The 10,013-nt window shown below is 39.9% G+C and overlaps 3 protein-coding genes across 4 annotated transcripts in view; 2 read left to right on the forward strand and 1 right to left on the reverse strand.

Moving 5' to 3' along the window:
• The window catches only part of LOC113208854 (midnolin), a 59,942-nt gene extending 57,221 nt beyond the window's left edge, over positions 1 to 2,721 (forward strand). The window contains exons 5-7 of the mRNA XM_052266818.1: positions 123 to 210; positions 306 to 536; positions 674 to 2,721. Of these exons, the coding sequence (XP_052122778.1) occupies positions 123 to 210; positions 306 to 536; positions 674 to 909 (555 nt within the window). The 3' untranslated portion in view covers positions 910 to 2,721. The remainder of the gene's footprint in view (positions 1 to 122; positions 211 to 305; positions 537 to 673) is intronic.
• Positions 2,722 to 2,790: 69 nt separating this feature from the next.
• On the reverse strand, positions 2,791 to 9,011 carry LOC113208852 (bromodomain-containing protein 4). 2 transcript variants are annotated; one of them, XM_026426069.2, is made up of 10 exons: positions 8,818 to 9,011; positions 7,868 to 8,208; positions 7,440 to 7,779; positions 7,194 to 7,353; positions 6,998 to 7,083; positions 6,759 to 6,915; positions 6,390 to 6,640; positions 5,287 to 6,308; positions 4,950 to 5,170; positions 2,791 to 4,864 (listed from the first exon to the last, which is right to left on the reverse strand). In XM_026426069.2, exons 1-10 carry the CDS (start codon positions 8,819 to 8,821, stop codon positions 4,690 to 4,692), a joined length of 2,757 nt encoding a protein of 918 aa, XP_026281854.2. In that variant the 5' UTR covers positions 8,822 to 9,011; the 3' UTR covers positions 2,791 to 4,689. The 2 variants fall into 2 exon arrangements, with proteins under 2 accessions (XP_026281854.2, XP_026281853.2); XM_026426068.2 differs by having other exon boundaries at positions 7,194 to 7,359; positions 8,818 to 9,010.
• Positions 9,012 to 9,036: 25 nt separating this feature from the next.
• On the forward strand, positions 9,037 to 10,013 carry LOC113208856 (prefoldin subunit 1; the record flags this gene model as incomplete). Its single annotated transcript, XM_026426074.2, is given in 4 exon segments — positions 9,037 to 9,202; positions 9,506 to 9,628; positions 9,702 to 9,830; positions 9,920 to 10,013. Coding segments are annotated over 4 exon segments (366 nt in total). The 5' UTR covers positions 9,037 to 9,169.

The following is a 10,013-nucleotide window of genomic DNA, read 5'->3' on the forward strand; positions in this document are numbered from 1 at the left end:
AGCCCTCCCTCGTTGCCCCCCTTGAGTCCGGCTCGCGGCGTGTTCAGAGGATGGAGAAAATGTATATACTTTCGAGTGGACGTCAAAGCGAGTTGTCTAATTTCTGATCTGTCTTGTTCCAGGACACCGCAGCTGCCCGACGCCGCCAAGGCGCCATCATAGAGAGTATGCACAACCATGGGAAAGGAGTTTACTCGGGTACATTCTCAGGTATGCACCGCGCCCGATGCTTCGCACGGTTACACTTCCACGTTGAGATTGATACCTAGCTCTAACGGCTTTCTTTTCTATCTTCCTCTTCACAGGAACATTAAATCCAGCTCTTCAAGACCGCTTTGGGAGGCCGAAGCGTGATATTAGTACAGTAATTCACATTCTTAATGACCTGCTGTGCGCGACGCCGCAGTACCGGCGCTCGTACCAGGGCTTACCTCAGAGCAACTTTGTCCTCGAACCCAACTCATCGAGCACCTCAAGTACCACTCCTAGCTCGGGCGAGACCACTGACACCCAGTCAGCACCCCCTCAGTCGTCAGGTAAGTCGCGGGAGTTAGCATACGTCCTTCTCTTTTTTTTCACTCCCTTTTGAGTCGCCTGTCACGAGCGCTCGGGGGAATTACCAAGCGGCATATGCGTACTTGTTTCGCTAATCCTAGCCTGTGTATCGTTGCAGATGACGCGGAGAACCAGGCCACGCGCGGTAAAGTGGAGCGCCTACGGCTGGTCATGGAGGAGAGGCGGGAGCGGAGGCGGGCGCGGCGCGAGGCGCGCCACTCGCCGTACGGCTCGTCGCAGCCCCAGCACTGGACCGCCAAGTCCGAGACGCAGCCCGCCGGGAAGAGCTCCGAGGCCATGGACACGGATCAACCCCTGTGTGATATCAGCCCGCCTGAACCCGTCGTCGCCTGAACTGATCCTCTCCTAAGCCTTCCCTTACTGATATATGACTTTTCATGCAATTAGTTGAAAAATATATATAATATATTGTGAATAGGAATGCCCTTTGACTTTATCTTCAGACTGTATACAAAATTCTATCAAATTCCATTGACACTATTGTGAAGCGTTTGAGCTTTGTCATGTTATCGTGGAAGAAAGTTGCTTGATATGTATTGTACACCTAAGGGTTAGCTATATTACACTTGGCCACCACCAGGGCCTCTAGTTTAGCAAAATATCAACTTCTAGTGAGAGCTCCAATTTTTGTTAGCTCTAATTAGTTGTTTGTTGAGGGTTATAATTATCAATTGTAGTCAATATTTGGACTTAGTATTTCAGGTCTTCAAAATCCCACCAATGACCATTATCTAAGTGTAACTTGTAACTTATATTCCTCATTTGCGTGTGTACTGCTACAAGTCACTTTTTTTTTTCATAGCAAGACTCTCGCTGCCGGAACTATATGTTGATGTAAGGGATGTGTTTGCGCTGTGAATTTTTTTTTTTTTTTTAATTTTTCTTAAGTGCAGTCTGCACAGAAACTTAGTTTTGTTGGTTGTTGTTTCCTCTATGTTGTAAAATGTTTTGATTGTTTATTATTTTTTCCTTGTGTGACAAATGGTGTGCCTAAAGGTTGGCCCCAACATTCTATATCCTGTTCAGTAAAATTGTTTCCATTCTTTGTTCACATAGTATATTGAATTTGTGATTTTAATGTATAATTTGTTTACCATTATTTGACATTTTTCAGGCGGTTGGATGTCTCTTTATGTAAATGCTGTGAATCAGACTTATGGTACAGCTCTGATAAGAATCCCTGTACTGTGTTGTCCAATGTACTGAGCTACTGAGCTGTGTTGCGGTAGATGATTTTCTTCTTCCTTCCCCATTTTCCTCTTGTCCCCTCCTTTCTTTCTTCTACCCTTCACCCTCCCTCATCTTATCTTGTGTATCATATTTCTTACTATGTTATATTATTCATTACAAATAAAATTAAATGCAAACATTATAATTATTTGAAATGGAGGATATGTCATTGTCATCGACCTTGAATATGTACCATTGAGGCCTGATGCCTTCACTGCAGTCTGCAGTGGCTTTTAACCAAACAGAATTTTCTGTCTTATCATAGCTTTTCATACTGCTTAAAAATGTTGTTCAACAACATTGTTTCTTGACTCAAATAGTGCTACAGCACACTGTACTGGATTGTTGTGAAACAAACTATCACATCAGTTACCTAGAAAGAAGACTTGCGAACTATGTAAATATTCTTGTACAGCATGCAGTATGCTTGGAGCCCCAATAATTTTATTAAATGGAATCTTTCCAAAGTTCTATACACATACCATTCCAGCATCTAGATTTCTGAAAACTACTTTTTTCCTAGTGATACTGTGTGTACACAATATTGTAAACAATCGATGTATGTTGGAGAGTTTTACAAATAATGCAGCCATGCCATGGCTGTGTTACATAGTCTTGTAGATGGTTGTAAGAAAAAATGAAATCTGTGGATATCAAATTTCATCATAATGAAATGCTTCTTTAATTGTACCTACTTCTAAAATCTATCTGCATTGGTATATTCTAAGCCGCTAATAGACAATTTCAAGTTCAGTGTTTCAAAGCAAAATGCAAGTGATAGACAATATAATTTGGTTTGAAACAAAATTTTGCAACCTAACCTGAAGGTGTCAGACTTTCCTTGGTGGATCTTGTGTTGTTACATTGCTGTCTATATGGAATTAAAACTATTTTCCATGTCATGTGGACTGAAAACTTGGTATTTTTTCTAGTTTTTCCTACTTTTTCATGAATTGTAAGTTGAAGGTAAAAACATAACGGAAATCAGCAACAGCCAGTTTTATTGATTTATAAAACAAACAAAAACATTACTACATGTGCACTAACTCCTGAGTAACTCAATGTTGGAAATAGAATTTGGTCAGTCATGTATGTACACAAGGGAGAGGAGCTAGTAAGATAATATCCTGACTAAGGGTTGAAAATTAACCCTTTGTACTTTAAACAGTCACAAACTCTAAAAACTGCCTTAAATTATTCTTGACAGACAGTAGGGTGACACAAGTGGTTGGAACAAAATCACTTTATGATTCCTGACAGACAGTAGGGTGACACAAGTGGTTGGAACAAAATCACTTTATGATTCTTGACAGACAGTAGGGTGACACAAGTGGTTGGAACAAAATTACTTTATGAGTATGGGTCAAAACTGTTCTAGTCACATTTTTCTCAAAAACTGTCTTGATATGATTTATGGGTTTAAGTTAATTCAAAAAGAACCATACAACAATCGATAGAAAATGAAATACATAGATAAGTACATAAGCCCTGTACATAATGGGATAAGACACAATTTGTTAATGTAAGAGTCCTCACATAAAAGAAAAATCATTGGTCATTAATAACAACAAATTCATCACCATGAGAAAATTAAAACAAAATTGTTATCGAGGGTAGAAGAACCCTCTATCACAAGTTATTTAAGTGAGAAGGAGTTGCACACAGATTTACATGTGATTGGTCCCATGTACAATAAATGCCATCATTATATGATAAAAATGGGGAGGAGAGTTATATGTACCAGTGCTCAAGAAGACCAGTGACAATAACACGAATCAAGGCACAAGTTGTAGTAGATAAGATTTCATTGGTTCTCAATTTTACCCTACACTTCATAATGTAAATCATACTGAAAATATCTAAAGCCTCAGAAATATAAAATACTCTCTCAAGAGAGAGAACATTTTTACATAAATATATAGTACAAAGTACAGTTATAAAATAAGGCACTATACAGGGTTAATACAGACATACTTAATTGTAGAAGGAAGTTCTTAGCAGTCTTTGATGGGGGGCAAAAACAAAATTAGAATAACCAGAAGTCTAATCAAAGTCTTACAACATACAACATGTAACATGCAATTTATTGTCATAGATGAGTACTTTTTAAAAAATAAGTTAGAGTTGAGAGATCTGTTGGAGACCAGACTGTTCAAAAGACATTTACAGGAATAACAATGTCATAATTACGATTACACCAATTAAAATTACAATTGAAAAAGACTCCAGTTTTGTCTTTTAAAAATTACCTAGAGTAACATCACTTTAATTGCACTTTGTGGTATTATAAAATAAAACGACACATTTTAAAGAAAAACAAATTTACACTTTAAAGAACAACAAATTTATGATGAAACAATCCAAATTAAATCATCAATCAATCATGTATCTAAATATCAATGGTAAATAAAAGTCTCTCTGTCAGATCAAATCTCATGAGAATAATGAGAGATACTAACTAGAGAGCGGTTCATAATATTGGTTTGCCCAAGTTGTAGGAGCATTGGTCCCAAATATAAAATTTGAATGTCAACTTAATGAGTAATATATATCTGTATGGACTTGCCACAGAAATATGCAAAACAAAAGTCAAATCTTGAGTATTGATATTGTTTCTAAGAGCACTCTGTGATAAGAATTCATTTTTCACTGACATTTAAATATCTACCCTCCATACATTTTCTTCTAAAATTAAAAGAGGTACACAGCCAAGTAAAAAATCCAACCAGTTCAAATTGCTTCATCCCTACAAAAACTTCATGGAAAATTTTTCAAGAACTTGAAGAAATGCGATCATGAAAATGAATAAATACAGAGACAGAATGAGGCAGGTAACTGGTTGCATTTAAAACTTAATGTCACATAATAAACCTATTATGTATATTATACTAGTGTTGCTGAGCGTTGTGGAGGTCCTGATGCTGGGGTTGCTGGGGTTGGAGCTGGCGGTGCTCTTTGATCTTGAAACCAGGCCAGCATTTCATTGGAGAATGCATCAGCTAGGGATTCAGAATTGGCAGCAGGACTGCCAAAGCTTGAATCTGCACCAGGGGGGCGCCTGAAGATGCAGGAATCATCCAGTCAGTAAGAGTCAGATTGCATTTCATATTTCCATAAAGTGGAGGCAAATTCAAAGCACTTACATGCTACATTGTGGCTCCAAGGGTTGACAAGTTAGCGGTTGCAAAGGCGTGTAAACACCTTTCTGCTGCTGAGGGGATTGGGGAGATTGAGGAGCTCCGTCCGGTGACAAAGTTACAGACGAACTTGTCGGAGGAGGGGGAGGAGGGGGCGGGGGATGCATCTGTTTGCGAAACTTTGTACTGTACTTGTAAAAGTCAGACATCTCAAATGGTTTTGTAACCTGTAAACAAAAGACAAAAATAAAATGTTTAGAAAGAAATCATTCACCCCCCTTCCCTCAAAAAAAGGGAGGGGGTTAACTATTAATGACGGTTGGTTGTATTTCAAAGAACTAACCTCACGATATGGTTGCCATGATCCAGCCTGCACCACCATGTGGTTCTTAGGTGACTCTAGAGGCACATGTGGCGGAGAAAGAGGGCCGTCATCAGACTTCGGAGACAAAGGAGGATGAGAGGAAGCACTGGATTGGGGTGGTGGAGGCGGAGGAGGGTGAGCATGTGATGCATGATGGGATTGTGCATGCGATGGAACATGAGGGGGCACTTCTGGAGGGATATTCCGGGGAGTGATTTGCTGTGCGGTATGGATCGAGTGTAAGGAAGCATGTGACGGGTGTGATGTCATGTGCCCAGGGACAGGGGTGTGAGGCGGGATCTGAGGAGGGAGTTGGGGCGAGTGATGCATGGAGGAGTGTGACGGAGGCAGAGGTGGTGGGTGAGACTGAGCATGGGCCGGGGAATGTGATGAGGGATGAGGGGGCAGCGGAGGAGCAGCAGAAGGAGGGGCTGCATGAGGGGGAATGGCAGGGGGTTGAGATTGTGGGTATTGATGTGAGGGAGGGGGAGGTAGATGAGGCTTTGGTGGAGGTATGTGCACTGTTAAATGAGAGACTGACTGTGTTGAACTGAGCTTTGGGTGTAACTGTGGGTGAGGAGGTAGTTGAGGAGGATTGTGTGGCATAGATCCTTGCATATGGAGTTGAGGGTGTGATTGTGATTGGGGAATGGACGATGCAAAAGAAGGGTGGTTCTGACTGTGGGAGTGCTGACTGTGGTGGTTGGGAATATGCACAGAAACGGGTGTTGCTACTTGAGCCAAGTGGGAGTGCGAATGGGACTGAGATAAGGGGAGAGGTAGAGGAGGTGACTGGTGAGGTGCGTGGTGGAGCTGAGGATGAGACTGATACATATGAGGATGAGGAGGAGGATGGGAAAGAGAAGCCTGCAAGGGAGGATGACTGTGTTGACTCTGTGGTTCTCCTTGAGATCCTTGAGGGGACAACACAGGGGCAACATCTAGTGATGTTTCGTACCATTCTTTTTCCTTTGGTTTGCGATCAATAGTTTGGGACCCGTCTGAAACCAAAAATTTTACATAAATATTTTACAAAACACTGAACTAAGACCAGATAGATAGAAATATTACTCAGATATTACCTCTTGAGGCATCTCGATCAGATTGCAAGTTTCTAGGACGTGTAGCTTCTACACTGCCTAGAGATTGTGTTCTAACTAGGCTATGTCCTAAACTATGTTCTGGATAAGTCTGACTGGGTAAAAGGGCAGGTACACCTGCTTCTGCTTCGTCTATGTTGCTTACAGTTGAGCTAGTAGAGTTTGCCGTGACATTTGCTGCACCAGCCCTTCTTCGGTCCAAGCTACCAAACCTTGACATACCCATCATGGATCTGTGGGAAAAATTGGGAAGTAGATTGAAGCGATGGAAATAAATTTAAATATGCATTCTTATGGAAAACTGGACAAAAATTCACCGGGCAGGTAAAAATAGAGAAAAAGAAATCTTACCTATCTCTTTTCCATCTCTGATTTGCTGGTCTCAAACTTTCATCCATTTCTACTGGTATTCCAGACGGATAACGAGAACTTGAGTATCGGGAACTGCCAGGACTAGGTATTTCTTGTCTGGACGCGGATGCATTCCAATAGTTGGATGATCCAGCTCCTTGAATAAATTTAATTTAATTGATAATATTCAATAATAGAGAGGCAAATTTAAACTTACAACAAGATTTAACTCTTCTTACCGGTTTGAACAGTTTCTCTCCTACTAAGGCGATCTGGCTCCATGTTCCACGATGAATCAATTGTTGAGTACCGGTAGCTGCTGTGCCTGTAGATAATTTATTTGAAATAAAAATTTAGATTAGATTTAAAAAAAATTATTACTGGGGGTTTAGTATTACATCATAACAGAGAATCAACAAGATCTTTGTCAAATACCTGTGAGTTGTGGCAGGCTGCAATGGCAAACCTACAGTATTAGTGCTCGCTGTTAATGCTGAACTTAGACGCCCCTCCCTTATGTCACGATCCATTTGCCCCAAGGGAGACAAACTGATGCCACCAGCATGGAGCATACTACCATCAACTTCTGCCACATCTGAATCTTAAGAGATAAGCAGAATGAGCTAACATTAAGAAGAATGATGAGGATAACCTAAACCAAAATAAGATGCAAAAGATTACCATTATCAACAGGTGGGCGGGGCTTCTTCCTGTGTTTTAATTGATTCTGTTGTTGTTGTTGCAATTGTTGGTGATATTGCATGTGTTGCTGTTGAGTTGGCTGCTGTGGTTGAGCACATGAAAGAGCTTCATTTTGAGCATCTAGAGCTTCTTGTTTTTCTCGTAAACCTATCAACTTTGTTTCTAAATCTTGTAATCTTCTCTGACTCTGCTGGTACATGAGTCTGTGTTTCCTGCGGACATGTTTATTAGCTGCAGTGTCATTGGCAAGCCCAAGAGCTGCTTCAGCAATGCCAGTCTGGATTTTTATTTCCAATTCCACAGCTGGCACAGACTCCTCCTGCAACACAATATAAACAATAAGTTTCTAGTCTGACACAATTAACTGGCTTTGTTGATAACACAAAAATAGCACAGATATCACATACTTCAGTTGATCGCAATTTGTTTAACAAACTCTCAGGAAGTGTGAATGAGGTGCCAACTCTTCTTCGTAATGTTGGTGGAGTTTCGCCTGGTTCCAAAGGTATTTCAGGTGGCAGAACACCAGTGAGTTCCGCCTCTTGAATGCAAAGCATTTTAAGCTCTTCATTTTTAGCAGCTAATTTGGCTTCAAGCTGAGCTCGTCTTGCTTGTAGTGTCGCCACCATTTCTGCTTTTTTGGCAGCTAGGTCATTTGCACTTCCCGTACTTCCTAAACTAGCTACACTTGCTGCACAAGAAGTTGGAGAAACCGCACTAGACGGTCCAGGCAGTGGACTTTCACATTCTGAAAACACACCAAATAAGGATGATAATATTCACAAGAATTACGAAGAGCATGAAAGTAGGTTAGTAGCTTATGTCGCTATGTCGCCTTTACCAATAAACAGCCCTATGAAATTTATAAGGAGATTTTTAATAGTAATAACATTAACTATTTCGCTATTGGAAACTGGTATGTGTTCTATTCAGAGGCTGGAGCATTCGTACTGACGTATGAGCGATTGTTGTTTACCATTTCATTGAGGTTAGGTATGGAGAATGAAATGTTAAAATTGCAGGTAGGCAAATATTCAATGCCGTAGAAAAGCACAAGGAATGTTAACACGGAATGACACTTAAAATTTTATGAAACTCGTAGAATACGTTATAAGTTATATTTCATTTGGTCATTGATGTCTGTCAACTAAAAGTGATTAAATGACAGTGGCTACAGCATTGAAAGTTTGACACATATGAATAAATTGGTTGACCAGGGCTTAGAAATAAAGAGGGCAGATTCAGGTAAAAGGAAGGATTTGTCGAGAAAATGCATTGAGAGCTTCACAATGAAGTATTGCCAGTAAATAATAGGGATGAAAGTTGAACAATATTGGCCTACTGCAAGTCAACTCACCCATTTCTACGTCGGGAAAAATGATGTATCATCCTTCTGAGTGCAAAGAAGTAAAGCAGATATCTGGTGCTCCTTAGAGTCAACACTTCAAAATTCTTGAAACATAAAAAACTGCAATAACTCTACATTTTGGATGATTCATTCTGTCACAGATCTTCACAACATAAACATTATCGCATTCCTTTCTTCACTTGGCTCAACATGGCTGCCGACGTGGTAGTCGTACCACCAAAACAGTGTAAACTGTCACTTTCCCTTTTGGAGTATTTTCCATCTGTGCTGTTGACCACACTGATTGTGTATCCCTAACCAACCATCACAAGATCACAAGTGCAACACGAAAACCGCAAAAATGGCAAAAACTGTCGATTTAGAGTTGAAAAAGGTAAAAAGAAAATGATTTTTTTCTGGAAATTTTGTGAACTTTATATAGTTTTCTCATGATATGTGTAATTTAAGTTGTCTACGGAGTCTGGCCCCAAGAATCAACTTTGAGTTTGATCGCGGAGGCATGGAATAGTTGTCAATCAAATTAATTTCCTTCCAAAGATGATTATTCTTCTTAAATGGAACTTTTCTAGTACACCCTTTCTTAGTTCTATTTTTCTTGTTTTACCTGTACCACCGAATCCCGAAGATGTAATTCGACATTTCTTAACCTCACTATTCACCTCCTCTGGTATTACAGGCTTTTGCCGAACTTCAACTTAAAATGACAGACACAGCCCAAAAGTTAAAGCTAGCTGATCTTCAAATTGATGGGTTGAAAAAATCAAAGATCCATTCAGAGTTAACCATTCAGGAACTAAAGGTGAGTGTTTTCATCGTGTACTTACACCACCAATCATTGCCCACAATTTAATTTTCTCTCTTTTCCTTCTCAGGGTTTGCCACCTAATACCAACATGTATGAGAGTGTTGGTAGAATGTTCATCCTTCGAGATGCACCAGAAATAACTCAGGGCTTGCACATTAAGTCTGAGAAATATGATGAAAAAATTAAGTCATTAGAGGTATACACTATCTATTTTGCTACACCTCCGATACTGTCAGCATATTTTTTGTTTTCTGCTCTAAAATTAAGTTTGTTTTTATCTTGCAGAGTCACAAAGCTTACCTGGAATCAAACTTAAAAGAAGCAGAAAAACCCATACGAGAAATGGTCAAGCAAAGGAAAGCCTAGGTGTTTTATTAAA

Source organism: Frankliniella occidentalis, unplaced genomic scaffold, assembly GCF_000697945.3.
Source record: "Frankliniella occidentalis isolate FOCC.00 unplaced genomic scaffold, Focc_3.1 Scaffold43, whole genome shotgun sequence".
Classification (NCBI taxonomy): Eukaryota; Metazoa; Arthropoda; class Insecta; order Thysanoptera; family Thripidae; genus Frankliniella; species Frankliniella occidentalis.

Coding starts and splice junctions, on each gene's coding strand:
- LOC113208852 (XM_026426068.2), bottom strand. Junction 6,916..6,997: donor GAGAGAAACTGTTCAAACCG/GTAAGAAGAGTT, acceptor AATTTATTCAAG/GAGCTGGATCATCCAACTAT. Junction 6,641..6,758: donor CAGAGATGGAAAAGAGATAG/GTAAGATTTCTT, acceptor TTTTTCCCACAG/ATCCATGATGGGTATGTCAA.